The sequence below is a fragment of the Adiantum capillus-veneris genome, chromosome 5, assembly GCF_014529385.1.
Source record: "Adiantum capillus-veneris isolate H3 chromosome 5, ASM1452938v2, whole genome shotgun sequence".
In the NCBI taxonomy this organism is placed as follows: domain Eukaryota; kingdom Viridiplantae; phylum Streptophyta; class Polypodiopsida; order Polypodiales; family Pteridaceae; genus Adiantum; species Adiantum capillus-veneris.
The window spans coordinates 52732789-52755455 of record NC_140935.1 but is presented as its reverse complement, the minus strand read 5'-3'; the positions used below and the strand labels follow the sequence as shown (position 1 = coordinate 52755455).

General features: G+C 41.4%; 1 protein-coding gene across 3 annotated transcripts in view; it reads right to left on the bottom strand.

Annotated features, from left to right (window-relative positions):
* Positions 1–9224, bottom strand: part of LOC147457320 (threonyl and alanyl tRNA synthetase second additional domain-containing protein) — a 57814-nt gene extending 48590 nt beyond the window's left edge. For 2 of the 3 annotated variants that reach the window (XM_086512241.1, XM_086512242.1), the window contains exons 1-4: positions 8864–9224; positions 8640–8783; positions 7590–7708; positions 7416–7508 (exon numbers count right to left, since the gene is read on the bottom strand). In XM_086512241.1, the coding sequence (XP_086368367.1) occupies positions 7416–7508; positions 7590–7708; positions 8640–8783; positions 8864–8947 (440 nt within the window). In that variant the 5' untranslated portion in view covers positions 8948–9224. The remainder of the gene's footprint in view (positions 1–7415; positions 7509–7589; positions 7709–8639; positions 8784–8863) is intronic. The other variant, XM_086512240.1, reaches the window with a different exon arrangement.
* Positions 9225–22667: the final 13443 nt, after the last annotated feature.

Below are 22667 nucleotides of genomic sequence, written 5' to 3'. Positions count from 1 at the left end.
GGGGGGACCTATATGATCTTGCTCTGAGCCTAGACATCCTCTTACCATACGAATTCCAGTGCCGACCCCTTCCCGTCTGCGGGTGAATCTACTGTTCACATTGGCCATACAATGTCCGACCGTTTGCTACTTCAAAAAGAGGGTCTCAAAATAAATAAAATAAACCCCATTGGAAAGAAACCAACAACCAAGGTTAGCAGTTGCCACATCTCTGTGACATGGTTAATAACTGCCACGTCTTCGTGACAGCCACAGCAGTAGGGAGCTGGCTTGTGCATAGTGGTCTCTCGGCCGCATGTACAGCCTGTGACCAGTTGGTGGAGAGTCAGCGACATTGTCTTTGGGACTGTCCCTCTGCCCAACAGGTGTGGCTACGAGTTCTTCGGCTGATGCCTACCCTCTCCACGGCTCGACAGTACACTTGGGGGACAGCGGCTTGGTCCACCCTCACCGGCCCGGCACTTCAATTTGAGCTATCTTCCACCAGCAGGATGATAGTGATACAGGGGGGGCGACCTACACTCTAGCCTGCTACAAACCTTACTCCACAGGAGTGGTGCAGTGAGAGAGAGGAGTGTTGGGAGCTCATCAGCGACCTAGCTCTCTGGTTCATCTGGCGGGCCCGTTGTTTCCGCATCTTTGAGGCTCGCCCTGTGCCACCAACAGAGACTGTTCATGACTTTTGGCTAGAGCTGATCCATACTCTCTGAGGACAGCTTGAGGGACTACAGGGCAGCTCCGACCGCGTGTGGGAGCGTCGCGAGGCTTTCCTTCGACTCTGGCGCCCTGGGCCTTTCTACACCATGGTCCAGGGGGTGCTCAGATGGCACTACTGTCCACCTGTGTGGCTTTTCCCTCCTCCCATCTCTTGATTTAGCCCCATTGTATATATGTTGTTTTTTCATTGGGAGAGTCTCCCCATCATGCTTGTTGTAGCCCTCTCTTGCAGAGGTGGATGTAGCCCTATGGGCAGTTTTCATTAACTAATAGAAGGATCTTTTTCTCGTTAAAAAAAAAGTCATATGTGGCTCCTTCAATGCTTCAACTTCGTCTATAGTCATGCGTCTAAAATCTTCAAGAATCTCCGAGGATGAAAATTCCTGAAACCACTTCCAACACAAAAACATGAACGTACCCATTCCATGTAAAGTGACTGGAAAAATTATAGCCTTCATTAAAGACTGTGCATGCAATGTAAGATGAACATATAGACGGAGTGCCAAACCGTTCATCAAACACACACAAACAATGAAATCGAAACTTGTCTATCTGATCTAAATCTATCAATTGTGGCAAATCACAATGGAAATGCCGATGCTTGATGCTCAACCCTTCTTGTGCTCTTTCTGATACTGTGTCATACCAAGGAAGAGACATGGAATGTGAATTCCTTGAATGCAAACATTTCTTCTTTTCGATAGTGATCCGCATACATCCGTGCTCATTCATGAGTGAATCGTGTTCAACTTACAATATAGGATGCATGTGAAAAGGGATCACATAAGGACAATGACTAAAATACAGGAAAGCATAACGAATGAAACACTCGATGTAAGGTGCAACGGAATGAGAGATGAACTTTTCTCAAGATGAGTGCTCCGAACTGTGCTCAAGATTCCTTTTACTTAGGGAATGGAGAGCCTTCCATTCTTAATGAGAGAGTGCAATGGACACCAACAAAGTGAATGGATATTGTGCGTGAAAGTGCATGAGACTGAGAGATAGAGAGAGAAGAGAATACGACACTAGAGACGTTGTAAAACCCTCCTCCGAGGGCCCCACTCTCGATGGCAAGAGTGGTCTACTATTGATTGCACAACCGGTACAAGACTCTGACGTACTTGAGGACTGTGATGCAATGTGCTACTAGGGTGCTGTCGGCCGCGACCACTTGACTCTCTATTCGGCTGAAAATGGTGTTGACGTAACCGCTGGATTTGTTGAATGCTGTGGCTGCAAAAACGCTATCTGCTGGTACTCTGAATGAGGCTGAAATCCACTGCGGTACTGCTGTCCAAAAACGCTATGAATGGCTGAAAGCTGTCGCTTCAAACGCTGAAATGGCAAACCCAAAAATGCTGGTTTAGGTTGCAAAAAAAGGCTGAATCAAGCTGTGGAAAATCGTTGGCTGTGGCTGGGAATCTGCTGATGCAATGATGCGAATGGAGACTCCAATGCAGGGCTATGTTCTTGCTGAATTTGCTAGTTATAAGCGCTGCCTGCTGGTACAGAAAACGCTTGATAAGCTGGCTGAAAAATGCTGCAGACTGAGGCTATGGCGATGAGGCTAAATGCTGAAAAACGCCAGGGGGATTGCTGTTTAGAGCGCTGGTCTTGCTTGGGGAAATAGCCACCAAGGGGGGGAGTCTTGCTTGAGAGAGAGAGAGGGAGAACCTGCTGCCCTTGGCCTGTGTTCTCCTTGCTCTTCTGCCCAATAGTGCTATCCTAGGTTTGCTTATATATTATCTTACCCAAATTGCCCTACTCAGTTCCCAACAAAAGTCACTTAAAATAATAAGTGAAAAATGTCAAAAATAGGAAAAATAGGTTTAATGCACTAGAAAATGCTCTTGATGGATTCTGTTAAATTCTGATGGTAATGCTGATAATCATGTTGTGTGCAACCAGAGGATATGCATCTAGTCTAAGTGCCTGGGCATGCACGGTCTACGAACAGACTCACAAAAGTGCCAGAATACTTCCTAAGCTAGACTGAGTGGACTGACTGAACCCTTGTCATGCTGTAGCTTGTCCACGGACACATAGGGTTGGATGTGTAACGTGACATCCCCTCCTTTTTAAAGTGAGGTACTGGTACCGAGCTGCATAGCTTCCTTGTAATCTGCCAACAACTTTGGATAATCTTTGAAAAACTCTTCATCAACGTACACTGCTTCGTGGGTTCCTCGATCCTTGAACTTCAAGAAGTATTGTCTCACTTGCTTCTTCGACCCATGTTGAAACCGATGCAACAACACTTGCTCTGGCTCCATGATTTCAACTTCATCGATGATCTCCGGTTCTTCTTCTTCCGAAATGTCCTTTGGAAGCATTCCCTGAAACACTTTCAACCAAGAAACATGGAAAACGTTGTGCATTGACCATAAATTAGGCAACTGCAATTTCATTGAAACCTCATTTATCTTTTTAATGATTGGAAATGGACCATATATCCGAAAAGACAACTTGGGACACTTCTTTCCAACTTGCTTAAGTCATTGCTTCATGATTCTTAAACACACCCAATCCCCTTCCTTGATCAAAACATCCTAACGATGCTTATTAGCCTGCCGTGAATAAGATTCCTGAGCCTTGCTTAGCCGAAGCTTCACACTCTCAGAAATCTCATCCAATGACTCACTTTCAACATTGGCATCAAGCATTTGACTGACCGAGCAAGTCAAAAGTGACTGGAACGGACGGCCAAAAGCTGCCTCATACGAAGTTCGACCAATGGCAGAGGAAAAAGAGTCATTCAAAATAGCCTGAACCAATGGGAGATAGAGCTACCACTGAAACTGCTGATCATGCACATATAACTTTAAAACATCAAAAGCCAATTGATTGTAAATCTCTGTCTGACCATCTGAATGTGAATGAAAAGCCGATGAAAAATTCAACTTAGTGCCAAAATTTTCAAAGAGTGTGCGCCAAAAATTGAACGTGAACTTAACATCCCTATCTGAAACAATTACTTTTGGCAAACCACACAGGGGGGTACCATTGCTTAATGAACAACCGTGCTACATCTTGTGCAGTGACTGTGGCTTTACAAGGAATCAACATGCAAAACTTGTTGAAACGATCAAGCATTGAGTGTTCCTTGAATACAAACTTGGTGGAAGGTTAGTCACAAGATCCATGGAAATATCTTGAAAAGGTCCATCAGGAATAGGCAGCGGAAGCAAGAGACTTTGTTGCTTACCCGGAGGAGCTTTTACCTTTTGACATATAGTGCACTGTGTGACATAACGAAACACATCCTTTCACATTTTAAGCCAATAAAAAAATCTTTCTATTTTTTCAAAAGTGGTGTTCATTCCCCTGTGCCCACCCGTGAGAGAATCATGTGCATCATGCAATATGGTTGGCCTGAGAGAGCACGATCTTTCACTTTGCTCCAAGCTCGGCAAAGTTCTGCACTTTCATCTATCTGGCTTGGGTCAAGACCCATGCAATCTGGTACCAATTCTGCTTTCATCTTGCCTTTTCTACCACGTTCCTCTGCTGCTCTAGAACTCTCTGACATGTCTTCAGTCTGTCCTTGTTGTGCCTTTTTAGGGCACTTTGCGGTTATTCCCCGCAACCAAAACACTTCCCCTCTAAGAGATAGTTAGCCCTTTCTCGAAGAGTCAGTCAGGGTCGTGTATCCTTCTTTTCTTGAGTACTCTTTTTCTCTCTACTTTCATTGTTGGAGGTCTGTATGGTCCTTTGGGTCAAGATCTTATCAGTGGGGCAACTCAAATTCCCCATGTATCGAGAAACCCCGTTTCGCATGACCCATTAATTCTTGGATAGAATTCGACTTTTGTTCAAGGTAGTAATCTCGGATCTCTGTAGGGAGTCCGCAGCAAAACCGCTCAATCTGCTCCTTAAAGGTGCCTTCTTAAATGAATAGGTTGGTAGAAAAGAGTCCCAAAACCTCTCGCAATAAGCGTCCAAAGAATCTCCCTTCGTCATCCGAAGATGGTTCCAAGTCGTTTGTACATCCCGTTCGTACTACCGGGTCAGCCAAGAAGAAATAAAGAGCCGTTTGAATTTCAACCACTTGACTGGAGCTTCTTTCCTCAAAAGAAGAGTGGACCACCATGTTCGAGCATTTCCTTTGAGAAAAGATGCGGCCCTCCTAATTTTGGAGTGCTCTAAGTAGTGCCCTTTAGAGAAGGCTATGTCAAACTATTGGATGAAGGCCAAAGCCCTCAGAGCATCTCGAAATCCAGAAAAAGATTCAAATTTTATGGACTCTCCGCCTTCTTTAAATTCCTTTGTTTTCTTGCTCTCGTCTTCGAGGAAATCATATTGGTTGGCTCTATAGAAGTGCTTCGTCTTCGCATAAAACATGTGGTCATCAGAGTCGAACTGTCAAAGGATGACTACTCCGTAGAGCTATCAAAAACTAGTCGGAATCTGAGCTTCTTTGCCTTCTTTCTCTTTCTTAAGCTTTGCTCTTTGCTTCGCTTTTTGCCCTTTTTGTCCTCCTCGCTCGAATCAGAAGAGCTAGAAAAACTGTCAGAAGAAGAGGAAGAAGAAGAATTGGGTAGTTCTTTAAAGCGTACCTGCTTCTTTTGCTTTCTTGCAGATGCAAAAGAAGATTGATGGCCCAAGTAACCAAGGTAGTCAGTCCCCTTCTTGCGCTTTTTCAATTGCTTTTCCAAATTATTCTTCCTTTCCAAAAGTTGACTGATCTGGGTCTGAACCACCTCTTGAAGTTCTTGTTTTTGTAAACATCCTCGGAGAAGGAGATTGCAGGTTTGATTAGCGGTTCGGTGGCTTTCTGCCATTGAGTGTGCACTTCAGCGATGAATTGCTGAGACAAAAAATTTGCAAACTGAGGATCTTTAGCAAACTGAAGCATCTGCTTTGTGCACTCGTCAACCTGTTGTCGACGTTGTATCTCTTGGACTTCATACTGTGTAGGCCAAGGTGGCCCATACTCATCTTCTGTTAATTCGTTTAAATCTTCTTCGTTGTCTCTTCCCACCTCAGCGGTTGCAGAAGAGGTCGAATGATTCTTGTCGGAATCCATAAGTGTCGCGGAAAAAAGGATCGGATGTCCCGGTAGAAGAGAAATAGGTCGTGCTCTGATACCACTGTAACAAACTTGGACACCCCAAGTCGAGATTCTACCACGACACAGCAAAGATTCACTTCAAAATAATTCACATTAAAAGAGTCGACACGGCCCGGCGTAGTTCCGTGCCAAGAGATACTGGCCCCAAAGATTGGCCCCCCATTCGGTATTTCTTTTATATTAATCTTTAGAGCAAAGTACAACCGACCAGGGGGTGCTCACTCTCAAACTCTGCGTCCAAATGCTCTGCAGAGTGAGCACCCAGGGTCACTTATAAAGATTTACAAGGGATGCTAAAAGCAGAGCCCCAAAAGCATTAAAATCAAAAGCAAATTGTCCCAAAAGCGTTAAACTCAAAATCTGCCAGTACAAAGCAGTAGCGCAGATTGCAAAAATCCGGACAGTGCCACGTCAGCATGTCAACGCAAAAGACGGGCGTCTGTACAGTGCCAGGCCAGCAATCCGTACGTGATGCCACGTCAGCATGTTTGTACGTGTGACCGCGTCAGCAATCTGTACGCTGCCATGTTAGCAGTCAGCGCGAATCACGAGCTTCCGTACAGGCCAGTCAAGCATGTGTGTCCGAGCACTACCACGTCATCAGTTTGTGACAAAAACCTCTCCATTCATAAGCATACCATAGGGTTTTCACTGTGAAACCCTAAAAGCAAGCAAGGAGGTAGAAGAGAGCTCTATTCCATACAGCTTTCATTACCAAACCAAATATGAACATGGGTGAAGTTGAGAGCTAAACCTCCATATTCATGGCCTTCTTGATGAGAAACAAAATCTCCAATTAAGTCTCAAGGCCCTCGCATAGACACATGGGCACCTTTATCCCACCCTCCACGCAACTACATCCGCACGTAGCTTCTTCTTCTTCCCAAAAAACCAAAGCTCACTCACGACCAAAAGTTGATAAAAAGTTGTTTTCTTCATGTTTTTTAACACTTAATCACTCTTTCAAGTTTCAACACTTCTATGTACAAAAACAACAAAACCATGTAACTAGGACAATTTTCACGCAAGTAGACAGCTGGCACACACCGCTTTTGATACACTTTGTACAAGCATGCTTTATTTGCATCCATGAGGTTAAAAACATCTCTCAAAGTTTTTGGAGTGGCCCACATCATTTCATAAAAACATGTCACAATGTGTGTGTGTATGTGTGTGTGTGTGTGTGTGTGTGTGAGAGTGTGTGTGTGTGTGTGTGTGTGTGTGAGAGAGAGAGAGAGAGAGAGAGAGAGAGAGAGAATTCGGGCAAGGCCATAAGGCTTGAGGCACTCAATCTTATCACAATGTATCACGAGGAGTGTCAATGCCTTGTAAATGCCTACTTTATGAATAGGCCACCTTGCACATTGAAGTGTATTAAAAATGTCTAATGTTTATGAATGAGCACAATCCCCATGTTTCATTAAACTATTGTTCTTTATACATAATATAGCGACAAATGCACACTATGTACATGTTGTAGTAATAAATCGATGCGCAATAGTGAAATCGACTTAATGAGATGAATATTGGGCACGTAAATTATCAACTAAACAAGTATTAAGACATCTCTAAAATTTAAAAAACTTCAAGATGTCGACAAATAAGCCAAAAGTTAGACCTTCACCCATCTAAAAAGTGGTGTCCTTTACCCGGCTCCAAATAAGCAAGGCCTAAATTTTGCATACAAACATCAAGTAGATGACCTGCCGAATGTAACCTACAAACCACAAAAACAGAGTTGGAATCAGCAAACAAAAGGGAAGAATTTTTTACTAGTTGTTGTGGTTTTGTGATGCACCTTGAGTTGAGAACACGTCGATCTTGGTCTACATAAAGACAAACCTCTTGCCCCTCTGAAAAGGCATCAGTGCCTTCATGAACTTCTTGTGCTTTGCAATATAATCCATAATGATACACCTAAGGCAAAATGGAGTAATCTCAAAACTTCAAAATCCAATGATGCCACTTGTACCCTAATTGAGGTCAAAATCATGTCTCACAAAAATTCAACAGACAATGGAAAGTGCTGCATGGTATAGACTCATAACAACCATTCACAATACAACACCCATCAGCCTCATCGTATACAATTGATAATTGATCATGTTTCCACTAGTATCTCTTGAAATATTCCTACAATAATGCCATGTTATTGTATTCCAAGACGTACAGCTATCTATATATAGACATTATCTCATAACAATCACGCCTTATCCCCAGGCAGACATTAAGTCACACTTGACTGTAGATGAGTTGTTATAACAACTATCCCTTATTCCTAAGCTGAAATAGTTCTCCCATCTAGCATCTCCCCTTCTTGAAAATTGCTGTTGATTATCATTTCCACTCGACCTTCATTTCCACTTGCCTTTCCACTTGAGACTTTTCATCGACTGCGGATTGAATTCATGAAGAAGATTATGTGATCAGCCCAACGAGGTCATATCTCTCCTTGTGACTTTAAAAATAAAAGCACCCGATTATCTTAAAAAGTATCAAGTTTGGTAAAATTTGAGCATAGCTTCCTTTGGCCTCTTGAAGATGGTAGTCTTCTCTACATTGGATCCTAACATCAGCACTAGCACACCTACTTAGACAAAAGAGGAACATTTAAACCACCAAACTACACCTAGAGAGATTCCACTTGGTAGGATCTCTTGGCAGTCATCATCAACTCCTCGTTACCACGAAAATCACCACGAGGCTTGTTAGCTGAAGACTATGTTAACCCTGGTATGATGTGAATATTTTGAGCCCATGCACAACGTCTGAAGGACAAAGCCATCACGAGAGAGAGAGAGAGAGGGGGGGGGGGGGGGGGGGGGGGGGGGGGGGGGGGTATACCCACCACGCCATCCCTAATTCTCACATCTTCTACACAGAACTTCAACTGTTGATGGACATCTTGGATCCAACCATGGTCTGCAGGCTGGCCGCCCCCTTGAGGATAGAAGATGGTGCGATCAAGTATCAAAGCAAGGCGGGTGCCTTCCTGCCAAAACCAATCTCTCTCTCTCTCTCTCTCTCTCTCTCTCTCTCTCTCTCTCTCTCTCTCTCTCTCTCCACACATACCAGCACCGATGCTATGAAGGTAGCATGAGACTGCGTTTGCCACATGTCCTCGAAGTACGCAAGAGTAGTAGATTGCGACGCCATGTCTTCTTTTTGTGTTGAAGCTCAAGCTTCAGAGAAAGGCTTGCAATAATTGATTTTGAATTGTCGTTTGTTGAAGCCCAGGTTGCTACTGTGTTGAAGCTCAAGCTTCAGAGGAAGGGAATTTGAACTGTCGTTTGTTGTTGAAGCCCCACTACTGTGTTGAAGCTCAAGCTTCAGAGAGAGTGTCGTGAGAAAAGAGAGAGGCGTATAAATGTTCTTTTGTGCTTTTGCTCTACTGCAATAGATTGAGAGGCCTCCTGCTTGTGTATTGTGCAACCCCTTATTGGAAAATTCACAAGAAGATATTCTCATGTAGGAAAACGGAATCTTTTCAAGTGTTTTTCATACAATGAATAAAATCATGAGCTTCTACTTGAGAGGCACCGCATATCTGGCTAGGTACGATTGGGGGCAGGGGACCGCCGGCTCGATGGGCACCGCCCCCCCCCCCAATCGAGCCGACGGTCCCCTTACCCCCAATCGTACCTAGCTAGGTATACCGTGCCTCTCTCACAAAAGCCCATGATGTTGAGGTAAGTCACAATGTGGGAATTATTGTGAGAATTTGTCCAAAACATCTTGTGAAACTTGTCCTTCATTCTTTGTACATTCTTTGGTAGCATTTGTACTCACAATTCAAGTACAATTTGAATTGTGAGTATGGCAAACAAGGAAAAAAAGATCACATATACTTTTACATTTTGTTCCATTGAGTCATTTGTAAGGTTGACAAATCATAGAGGAGAAGAGAGAAAGAAGACGCACAAATATTTTAGTGCATTTGATTAGTAATGTATGGGAATTTTTTGCATGTTGAAACATGCTTTAACGCGGAAGGAAGAAAGGCATACAGATTTTTGAAAGTCATTTTGACATGTTAAACATGCATCATATTTGTGATTATGTGTTTATAAAAAAAAAAACAATTTTATATTAAAACACAATAAGTATGTGCCCACAATTCTCAAAAAATCGTGGTACATGAGTATCTCAAAGAATGACATGTGATTGTAAGCACTCATTTATGTGTTTATAATGGAAAATACAAGTTTATATTAAAACACAATAAGACGATTCTCAAAAAATCATGGTACATGAGTATTTCAAAGAATGACATGTGATTGTAAGCACTCATTTAAACCCTCTCGTCATAACTTTTATCCCCCCTTAACTTTCAAAGGCCTTGGTGACTCCTCACTTTGTTCTACTTTTCAAATGGGTCTCCTTATTAAGAGCTTCATGACTTTCATCTCCAATCTGTTAATATTTTTTTAAAACTTTGCCTCATGACTTTCTTTTCTACTTTTTGTTTTAAAATGCTAAAGTGAGAGCCTTCACCTTGTTTCATTAACAAGCCACGTGTACTTTTACATTTTGTTTTATCAAGTGTATTCTTTAGGATTGACAAGTGTATTCTTTGGGCTTGTTAAAACATGCAGTAGAGAAGAAGAGAGAAAGGTGTACAAATGTTTTGTGTATGTTTTTATCAATGTATGAGTCACATGCGTATATTTTGTTTTATTGAGTCATTTGTAAGACTCAGAAGACTGTTTTTTGGACTTGTCAAAACATGTCTCAGAGGAGAAGTGTGTTTTTTGGACTTGTCAAAACATGTCACAGAGAAGAAGGGAGAAAGACATACAAATGTTTTTGTGCATTTGTTTAGTAATGTATGAATCTTTTTAATGAGCCACATGTACTTTTACATTTTTTGGCCAAGAAAGCCATAGGGGAGTAGTAGAGAAAACTAGCAATTTTTCTTTGCACCTTTCACCATCCAATGGTCACCATCACATTAAATTTGCTTGTTGATATTTTAAATCATCTAAAAAATCACACCATATAGTTTTAAAAGTTGACTGATTGTTGACATTTCAAGTCATTTAAAAAAAAAATCACACCATATAATTTTAAAAGTTGATTGTTCACATCTTAATAAACTATGAAGAATATTTATTTGAATTGCTGACATTTCAAGTCATTTTATAAAAAAATCACACCATATAATTTTAAAAGTTGATTGTTCACATCTTAATAAAACTATGAAGAATATTTATTTGAATTGTGGGAACGCAATGTAACTCTCTCTCTCTCTCTCTCTCTCTCTCTCTCTCTCTCTCCCCCCATTAACATGTCAAATGTGTTCTAATAACTGCTCAATTTATTACAGCAAAACTTGTTGCCTTCTTGAGGCCATCGTGAAGCCTTCACCTTGTTTTTATTACGTCCTTTCATTAACAAGCCACATGGACCTTTACAATTTATTTTATTGTTTCAAATGAACAAAGCCTAAATGTGTTTGTGCACTGTTTACTTAGTTAGTGAGCAGGCCGGTTAAACCTATATTTATAGTTTTTGGACTACATAAGTAATCCCAAGGAAAAGGTAGGATTTTTTGTGCAACTATGGACCATTGGATAAAGCTTGCAGATTAGTGCCACATGGCAAGCTAATGATGATAAAGTTCCTTTTTCACTATTTCTTGTATATCATTGTGAGAGGGTGTTGACATTTGTTTATCTCCCTCTTTAAAAGGGCAATTGGGTATTGGATGTCACAAAATGTTTCCTATCCAATGTCACTTTGTTTTTTCTCAAATTCTTACAATGCTTCCAAGTGCTTTCCATCCATCATTTTTTAATCTTTTGAAAGATATTGTAAGCTAAATAGTTCGTTGTTACATTTCTTTTCAATAATCTAAATACTTTATTGTAACAACAAATGCGTTAAAATGCTAGTGTCACTTTCTCTCTCTCTCTCTCTCTCTCTCTCTCTCTCTCTCTCTCTCTCTCTCAAACAAAGAACTCTCTTATAATTATTAAAGCAAGCCATAGTGAACTTTCACCTTATTTTTGTTGTTTTGAATGCCAAAGTGAGCCTTCACCTTGTTTGAATGGTAGCTCACATTTTAGCAGCAGCAAAATGTCCAAAATAGGTAGCATGCCTATCAAAAATCAATCTTTCATTCATCTCCTATTTAAAAGCCACTATTAGTCTAGAACAACTTACCAATCTATCTATCTTAGTCCACTCCCTTTAACAATGGTGCATGGTCAAAGATTTTTATTTTATTTTTTATTTTTTTGGGGGAGGGGGAGGGGGTTAGAGACACCTCATGCTAGAAGCTCCCCGGCAACTTTGTTATGCTTTAGGAATAGCATGTCACTATGAGTATTTTTCCATATCAATTTTTTGCATAATCCACATGCCTTCTTCAAGACGCAAGGTGATCACCTTTAGAGAGACATACTCACTTTGCATCTATTTACATGAGCCTTGGTACGCAAGATGACAAGTAGTGGTCTGGAACTAAATAGCTATGGACAAAGAGGATTTGGTGATTGCATGCCAACTGCATATTTGCTCCATATTAGCAATAGTTCCAAGCATTAATTGGACATTGGCTAACAAACAGGTGCTCATGGCAATATACAATCATTGCTATCGTGTACAATAGTGTACATGATAGCTATTATTTGAAATTTTGGTTTTGTTGGTCTTGAGCAATAGTGTTATGGTGTGCTACATGCCCTTGGTCTTGTGATTTGCAAGGTTGTTAGTGAGGTTGACTCTTCTTTTGCATATTGAGGCCTTCAATTCTACTCACCTATTTGTGTGTAGTGTGTCACCCTCAACCCTTATTGCCCCTTAAGATCCCCATGGTTCCCCACTTTGTTGTTACCATATACATGTGGTAGTGATGTGTGTGAACACACTTACGACCGCCGAGGCATTTTTCCCCTCACAAGGAGGTTTTTCCCCCCGTGCATTGTATATAATGTACTTAATAGACGTCCTACAAAAGCTTTGCAGTCTATGACTCCATATGAAACATGGCATGATAGAAAGCCTTCTATTGAGCACATGCGTGTTTTTGGCTGTTTGGCATATGCTTTGGTGCCACAAACACAGTGCAAAAAATTGGATGATAAGGCTGCTACATGTATTTTGGTTGGTTATAGTGCTGAAAGAAAAGGTTACAGGTTGTATCATCCACAAACAAAGCGTATTCTGGTTTCACAGGATGTTGTGTTTGTGGAAGATTGTGTTCAATCCTTGCTGTCATGTACTAGAGATAGTAATGTAAGCTCACAGGACATTTATGACACTTTGTTGCCTCTTTTCAGTGGTGGAAGTTTGAATGTAAAATCTAATGAGGCAAATGTACAGCCACTGGGGGTTTCTCAAAATGTTACAGATCAACCTATTATTGATGCAGATGTACATGATGTACTTCATGAGGAAAGGGCTGAAAATGAGCAAGCTAGAGGTATGCCAAAATGACTTGTGCATACATTGTGTGACAGTAAATTGGATGCACCTTTGTCTAGTCGCACTTGTTCAGGCTCTTGCCATGCATCTTATGCATCAGATTGTTATGCTTTGGCTGTGTCTAGCTTACATGATGTTGAGGAACCTCTGTCTTTTGATCAAGCACAGAGTTCAAAAAATTGGATGGTTGCCATGCAATCAGAATATGATGCATTTATAGAAAATGACACATGGACTTTATGTGATTTGCCTCCTGGCAAAAAGGCCATTGGTACAAAGTGGGTTTAGAAGTTGAAACGCAAGCCGGATGGTGAGATTGATTGCTATAAGGCTCGACTTGTTGCAAAGGGTTATGCACAACAAAAAGGTATAAATTATGAAGAGACTTTTGCTCCCACTTGTCGTATGACTACTGTGCATTTTCTACGTGCATTGGCAACTCATTTTGGTTGGGATGTACATCAATCAAAAAAAATTCCTGCTTTCTTAAATGGTGACATATTTGAGGAAGTTTATGTAACGCGGCCTCGCGGTTTTGTCAAGAAAGGATAAGAGGATAAAGTGTGCAAATGTAACAAAGCTTTGTATGGGTTGAAGCAATCTCCTTGTGCTTGGTATGAGAAGGCTGACACTCATTTGGTCAAATGAGGCTTTCATAACAGTCCAACAGAAAGCACATTGTATGTAAAGTGTGAGGGTCATGTACTTCTAATTGTGGTTCTCTATGTGGATGATTTGTTGATCACTGGACCAAATGAGAGACATATCGCTGAATTTAAGGCTGATTTGAATGCTATCGAGTTTTCCAAGCTCAACAAGAGGAGATCATGAGACAAGTACAAGAATTGGTAGACAAAGGGATGGTGAGGCCTAGCTCCTCTCCCTTTTGTTCTCCAGTCATTTTAGTGCAAAAGAAAGATGGTACGTACCGTATGTGTGTGGACAATCAAGCACTAAACCATATCGCTATCAAAAACAATTTTTTTGTGCCTCGGGCAGAAGATCTGTTTGATAAGCTACAAGGCTCTACCTACTTCAGTAGGATTGACCTTAAAAGTGACTATCATCAAATAAGGATAGTGGATGAAGATATCCTAAAGACCGCGTTCCGTACAACGTTTGGTCTTTATGAATATGTAGTCATGCATTTTGGCTTGACCAATGTACCAACCACATTCAATCGTTTAATGGAGAAAATATTTAGACCCTACCGCAAGTTCACTGGAGTGTTGATGATATCATCATCTACTCTAAGTCCTTGGAAGAACACAAGCAACATCTCCAAGTGATTTTTCAAGCATTGAGAGAGAGCAAGCTTTTTTTCAACCAAAAGAAAAGCAAATTTTTCCTTCAAGAGATTCAATACTTAGGTCATATTATCTCTCAAGATGGTATCCGTATGGATTCATGAAGCTAGAGGTAAGAAAAGCATGGCCTAATCCAAGGAATCTGCATGAGCTAAGAAGCTTTATTGGTATGTGTGCATACTATAGACGGTTCACAGAAAAATTTTCTCAAATAGCACGACCATTACATGACTTAACAAAGAAGAACATTAAGTATTCATGGACTGCTTTTGACAAGCTCAAAGAGAAGCTTACTTCTCAACTAGTCCTCATGCTTCCAGATCTCTCAAAGCCATTTGAGGTCCAATGTGATTCTTGTGGTGATTGCCTTGGAGCAGTCTTTCTTCAAGAAGGGCATGCTATAACATATGAGAGCCGAAGGTTCAATACAGTGTCGGGGGATATGTGTTCGAAACGTGAGCCGGGCAGGCACCGAGCCTCTGGCTATGGGAGGTGTGAAAGAGAGAGATAGCAGACACTGAAAGATCTGGCAAATACCATAATCATCAATTAATTGATTAACACTTTGAGTACAACTTAATCCTTAGCCAAGGCGGGCTGTTAACAGCACCGTCACTTGGATCATCTACTAACTAGGAGTTTAAGCTCCCATTTATAGGATTAATCGGGCCATTAATGACACCGAAATTAACAAAATGTTAATTCAATCTCTAGCTGATGACGATTATGTAAATTTCCTCCTCTCGCTTTATCTGGTTCAAATACCTACCGAATTCTACAAGCTTCAATTTAGTTCACTGCCTCAATCATCAAGCCTCAATTATTATTAATTAACTTGCAACTTCCTGCTTTGCTGAGCTCTGACCCTTTTGCTTCTGCCTTCGACTCCTTGCTTATTTCTCCCCTTTGTCGAGACTTTGCTTTGCTTCTCTAACCCGAGAGAGAGAGAGAGAGAGAGAGAGAGAGAGAGAGAGAGAAATAATCTTTGTCTTGTCCTTGTTCAAGCTCGAGAGCAAGCTCCTTCCTCCTTTCTTACATGCCATAAAAACCCTCCTCGCCTTGCTCTCATTTCACCTCCCTTCCTTCCTCCTCTTCATCTTCACCTCATGTGCCGACAAAGAGAGAGGAAGAGTCCTCTTGCTTGTCCAACACAGAGGGTTGTGCCTTTGCTAACGAAGGACGAGAGAGAGAGAGAGAGAGAGAGAGAGAGAGAGAGAGAGGGAGAGAGAGCTTTCTTTTTGTTCCTTGCTTTAGTAGCCAAGGTCAAGAGAGAGGAGAGGGAGCTTTGCTTTGATCCTCCCCTCCAAGCTCCCCTTTTCTTCCCTTACGTTCTCTCTTGCCTAAGCCTTCCTTCGTTAGCCGAGTACGAGAGAGAGAACTCGAGCGACGGCCCCCGTCGTTCTCCTCCCCTCGCTATGCGTTGCTTCTGCTCATGCCTCTCTCTATTGACTCCCTTGCATGCTCTTCCTGTCTTTTTCTCGTTACCCTATGTCTGTCTTGCCTTATTGGCCTCCTTGTTATTCCCTTTTATTAATAGTCCTCTCCTCCTTTTTATGCAACGACGACGTCGTCATTGTGGGAACGACATCGATGATGTGGCAGACTCGGAATTTGACCTCCTCCAAAAGGTGGCACCGAATGGGAACGCGCCGGCATGCTGGTCATTTCTCGTTTCTTGGTTGACGGCGTCCGAGCAGAGCACAGCACAACGTGAGCTCTTCCTTCCTTTCTCGCTGCCTGCGGCGTCTCTGTTGCCCGCCATGCCTTTTTTCTTTTTTGGTTGCACACCCCTATTGATTTAGGGTACCCATTTTTCTTTGGCCTTGGGCGGCCTCTCCTTTTATTTAGTTGGGCGGCCTTGAACCTAATGTGGTCGGCCATAGGTTATGGGCCCTTGGGCACCATTTGAAGGGCATCACATTTGGCATACATATCGGCCATAGCCCTTGATTTGGGAGGGCGGCCATTTTTGCCTCATTGGGTGGGTGGCCTCTGACCATACCCCCTTGGGTGTCCACTTGGTCTTTCAACTCATAAGGGCACCTCATTTTGTACGCATGCCGGCCGAAGCATTGCCAACTACAAGTGAACATCAAAAACAAATTTCCAAGCACGACGTCTTCCCACAACAGCCATTGACTAACAATATCTTTGTGAATTTTACTGTGTATACCAACATCTCAAATAATGCCACATGCTTCTAAGATGCACGTATAGGTGATTGCCCTTGCCGGAAGTGCCTTCCCTTCGCACTTGGTTGTTTATAGCTTGCATCAGCTTCCTAGATAATGCCAAAATTATCCAACTCAACAGTGCCGGTGAGGGCGAGCTTTTTGAAATGGGGCCTCTAAACCCAAACCAATGGGCCTACCGTCACAAAATGTTCGTAAAGAGGTACGCACACTACTTGGGGCACCACCTTCTTTTGGGAGTGGAGAAGGAAACCAATCAAAAAAAATAACACTTGCACTCACCCACCCAAGCAACACACTTTGAAAACCCCCTTACTCTACCATCAACGATTATGCAACCCAATGTCGTGCATCAAAATGAAATATGCAATTTGTGGAATAGCATTCACCTTCTCCCCATAGAAATACCCATAATACATCCAAACTCTTCCTCTCTCAAGCACTCATCAAAAAAATCATGCGCACAAGACTTGCCTCTCAAACACACAAGAGAATCACTTACATCAAACTAACACACTTTGCATAGAGAGCTCATCTCCATCTATGCAATGCCGTGACACAAATAAAATCACCATGAGAGGTAGCCACATGCATATGTAATGAAGCAAAAGAGAGTTGGAGTGAGAAATTTCTTTAGACCAATTGAATAAGTGTGGAGAAACAAACCAATGGTAAATTGAGAATAGAACACTTACTTGATTTCTCGCACACCTTTTAAGGGGAGGACAGACATTGGCTAACCATCACGAATTGCGACACTTGAAAGTTTTTGAAGATGATTTCATGATCATTAACATAACCATGAGAGAGATCATGATGTATTTACAAGTTATTGAGGTGCTACAAATGATTTATTGGGTTGATGGAGTAAGAGATTGTAGAATGGAGAGAGTGGAGAATAGAGTTGCACTTCCTCCAAAGAGGAGGGTTAGGAGGGAGGATGTGAAAGAGGGAGAGTTGGGGTTTTCTCTACTATTGATCAAGAAACAACATGAAAATATAGGTGTGTGTGTCCTTGAGTCTCTCCAAGGGGGGCTATTTATAGTTGTGTAGGAGTGGGATTATGCTACACTTAATTAGAGTAAGTGATTAGACCTAATTAAGTGTCCTTTGACCACTCATTGAATATTGGACATAAAAGGGACTATTTATTCACCAAAAATATCATTTTAGACCGTGAAGGCTCCATAGGGGTGCATAATGTAGGTGGGCCCCACCATGAGGCCCTACGGGTGGCTCCTGCGGGGTATCTCAACTTGTCTGTCTTGGCATTTAGAAAGCATCTTTAGGTTGGTCCCATCACATGCAAGTGACCTTGAACACTCATTGCTCTTCTAGAAGATGAGTAGGGGAAAAATAAGATCTCACTCTCTTGATTTACTTGATTTACAGTTCCCTTTTGCTGCGAATCTGACAGATTTACACTATTTTGACCATAACTTTTTACCTGTAGCTCGGAATGACATGCTTCAAAAGGCAAAATTGACCTTCTCAACATGTTTGATATGAATTTGGACTATTCTTCACGCCCATGCACCAAGGAATTCGGTTTGGAAGGTCCACACTAGGCTAGGGAACCTTTTGCTTCAAAGTCTTCTTGTATGGGCCCTTTGCTTGTATGCATCCAAGGGGAATCATGCTTTTTCAAAAGGCTATGATGCTTAAACAAATAGAGGAGGGCCCAATATTATTTTCTTGTGAAAAGAATATACAATTGGAGTCTTTTTGAAAGGAGAGAAACTATATATATATTCTTAAGAGATATTGGGCCACCTATGTAGGGGGCATAGAAGACTTGTAGAGAGGGACCATAATCTTTGGTAAAGACAAGTGGAGAGTTGATTTCCATGGGAATTTATCTATAAGGGGTGGAAGATGGATATATTATTTTTCTACTACTAATTCACAAGAGGTAAGAAAGTTTGGGGGTATATAGTTGGTTATTGTATGCTTATTCTATTTACAAAGCAAAAAAGAAAAGGGTGGTAATATAAATATATGACTAAGGTGACATTTTTGGGAAGAGTATAATGTATGTGTCGCCACAAAGGTTAAACGAAGAGGGGGAATTTACTCTAGATAACTTAATAGCATAGAAAAATATATACACATATGAGGAAGAGGACGTTGAGTAGGCTGACAAATGTTGCAAAAAGATGGTTACCATTTTATGCCACTCACCGACAACTGTCACCAGCCTCAAGCCGTATTATTTGATAAAGTCGGACTCTGCCTGACGAGCTTTCAATCCCTGTAGACCTCTCAAGCTACATAGAACGCATACAAGCCCTACCGAGGAGGCCAAAATTCCCAAATGGCATTCCGACCGAGCTGATCAGACTGGTACGGAACCGGCCCCCAATGAATCTTTAACGGCCAATATCTTGGCAATCGTAAATCCGATCACTCATCTGAAAAGACCGATGTGCTCCACAAAGTGAGCACTTCAGGCCCGTGCATTCATTTCATTTCTGTCACCTCAGTTGTAGCCCAATCGGGTACGGATCTGCATCAACTCAAACTTCAAACTGACATAACTTTCTCACCGTAGCTCCAATCGACCAGCTGTAAAGACAGGCCGGTAGAGCACTTCAAGCACTACAACTCTAAATCATAAACTCCCATCTTTGCTCACTTCAAGTAGAGTCGTTTTTGGCATCATTAAGGCATCTGTTGGCCCTTTTTAGCTGCATCTGGCATACATTAATCATTAAACTTGGTTTGTTAACAAGCCTTGATCACTCCTCAATAAATGTGTAGGCTTCAAAGAAGCTTAGCTCACATTTCTCTGCTCTTTTTCCCATCATGGAAGCGGAGCTGCATGACAATGGATGAACGGGTCTTTGACATTTATGAGAAAGAGCTTTTAGCTGTTCTACATGCCCTAGACACATGGAAGCACTATTTATTGGGGACTCCACTGATTTTACAAATAGACCACCAAAGTCTCAGGTACTTCATGACGCAAACCAAGCTTTTCAACAAACAAATGAGGTGGGAAAATTTTCTTTCGCAGTTTTTATTTTCATATTGCTCACATTGTTCGTAAGCACAATCAAGTGGCCGATCCACTTTCACGAGACGACCCAAAGTTAATGTGGTGTCTATAGAAACTCACAATGATCTATCTTTTATGATAGATGAGTATGCTACTGACCCTAATTTTAAAGATGTAATGTCAGCACTTGCTTTGGGAAAGAAAGAGGAACCACTCACCTTGCAGGATGGTTACCTTGTCCATGTTAATAGGCTATGTGTTACCCACTCCCTTCATGAGAAAGTCATGTATGAATCCCATGCTCCTTCCTATGCGGGGCATAGAGACATTCAACCTACTCTTCAAGGAGTAGAGACGTACTTCTATTGGCCTACCATGAAAGTGGACATACAAGAGTATGTTTCAAAATGTGTGGTATGCCAAAAGACTAAGTATGATAGAGTGAAGAAACCTGGATTACTCTAGCCATTGCCAATCCCTAATTCACCATGGGAGAGTATATCCATGGATTTTATCTTTGGATTACCCAAGTCTATCCATGGGAAGATGGGAATATGGACAATAATCGACAGGTTTAGCAAGCAAGCACACTTTATTCCTGTCAAAAAGACTGTTAAGACACACCAACTAGCAACCCTCTTCATATCTCAGATTTTCAAACACCATGGATTACCAACATCCATCATGTCAGATAGAGATCCTCGAATGACCTGTAATTTTTGGAAAGGTCTCTTTGAAAATCTAGGTACAAGATTGAATTTCTCTTTGGCCTGTCACCCACAAACAGATGGACAAAGTGAGATAGCCAATCTTACGATACTCGATCTACTAAAGACTTATGTTACAAAAGTAGATCAACGCTCACAATGGGAGAAGTACTTACCCTTTGTAGAGTATGCGTACAATAATACTGTCCATGCTACTACTAGAAAATCACCTTTTGAGATCATAGGGGGAAGACCTAGAAGTCCCTTGCTACTTAAAGTATGTGGAATGATCTTCGCTGCTGATGAGTTTAGCCGTGACCTACAAGAATCTTTTCAAAAGGTTAAGGAGGCTATATCCATCTCTCCACAAAGGCAAAAGTTTCTGCTAACAAGCACAATTGGGCCTTAACATTCAACGAAAATGATTGGATCTTACTTAAGATTCCCAAGGCTCGATTGAGGCAAAAAACATGCAAAAATTGTACGGGCCATCAAAAGTATTATGCTAAACTAGCAAAAGATACTATGGTCATTTTCAAATCTTGAAGCCAATCAATGACATGGATTATCAACTCAAGTTGCCCAGCCATTGGCTCATACACAGTGCTTTTCATGCGATCCTACTTAAGCCCTACAAAGGAGAGCCACCAAGGGAACCAGTTATTGAAGACCCTCCAGAAATCGAAGACCAAGAAGAGGTGCTACAACCCAAAGCTATCCTTCGGCATGAAGACAAGGTACTACCACATGGTAAGATTATATGATGGTATCTTATTAAGTTTAAAAATTATCCATTTGAAGAGCTAGATGGATGCAAGGAATACACGTAAGGATAGTATGAACCTTGTCAATGCTTACAATGCTACACTAGAGTAAGCAAATGTAATGCTTTCTAAATGAACAACGTTTTTGTCTATATGCAATTGGAATCATGTTTGTGATGACAACATCACTCAAACACCAAGTAGAATTTGTCACTCTACTTTGGGAGTATGATATGGACTAAAGAGCAGACATGCTTGCGGCAACTACGTCTCCCAAGCACCAAATGGACTACTCATCCATTCTGGAATGATGTCGTAGGATGAAAAGGGATCCTCTACCCGCTAAGAAACGTAGACTAATGACTAATACTTTCTCTCTTCTACCTCATAGTCGAGGACGACTACGATTTCAAGAGAGAGGTAATGTCATAAAATCTAATATCTAACCAACCCAAATTATTTTCTCATATTAAACTGATCAATTAATGTGGGAGAATAAATGGGAACAAGGGTTAGAATATAAAGGGGTTTCTAATCATCTGAAGCAAAAAATAGCAAGCAAAAACAAATTTCGAGCAAATCTGGGGATAAATTGATGCAAGAACAACAATGGTGAAAGAAAATATTTATGACATGCATATTGTTCTCACTACCACAAATATGTGAATCAATGGACAATACTCTAGATTTTTGAACCATTATGAAATTTGAATACTATAGCCACATGCAATCTCTTTATACTAGAGACATAATGCAATTCTATGTGACATATCTTCTATCAAAAACAGTCCACCAAAAATTTGGCACTTGGATTTTGTAGAAAAGTAAAAACAACCCCATATGCCTACGAGGATGTTTAGGAACCTCCTAAAGCTTGAAACAACTCCACTTTTGTAAGTGCGGCTTGATGCACAAACTGATAGGCAACGTAGTCCAAACCCAAGACTCTAAAAAACACAAAGTAGATGTGCTTGTGAGGCATGTATGTAACTCGTTTACTATCATGTCTCCAAAAATCCTCACATGAGCACCAAGGGAACTTTGTAAGCATGACAATATGGAATCCCTTTCTCTACTGACCCAATTGTACTTCAAATGTGATGCATTGGGAACCACAACTACCTCACTTACCAATTTGGCTGCCATAGTTTTCCCTTTACCATAGTTGTACTAAGAGTGGGAGGTTTCTAATGGGTCAATGACACTTGTCCATGAAAACCTGTAATCGTCAGTCTCCTCTTTGATCACTAAAGAGCGGGAGGTTTCTAATGAGGTCAATGGCACTTGTCCATGAACGCCTGTAATCGTTAGTCTCCTCTTTGATCAATAAAGGTGTATTTGACCACAATTGCATACGACCACAACTTATAGATCACACATATCTTGTAGAACTACGAAACTTTGTGGTCAAGGGCATAAATCTGATCACCAACATTGTATTCACCACATTTGAACTTCACATTTCTCCAGACAATGTTAA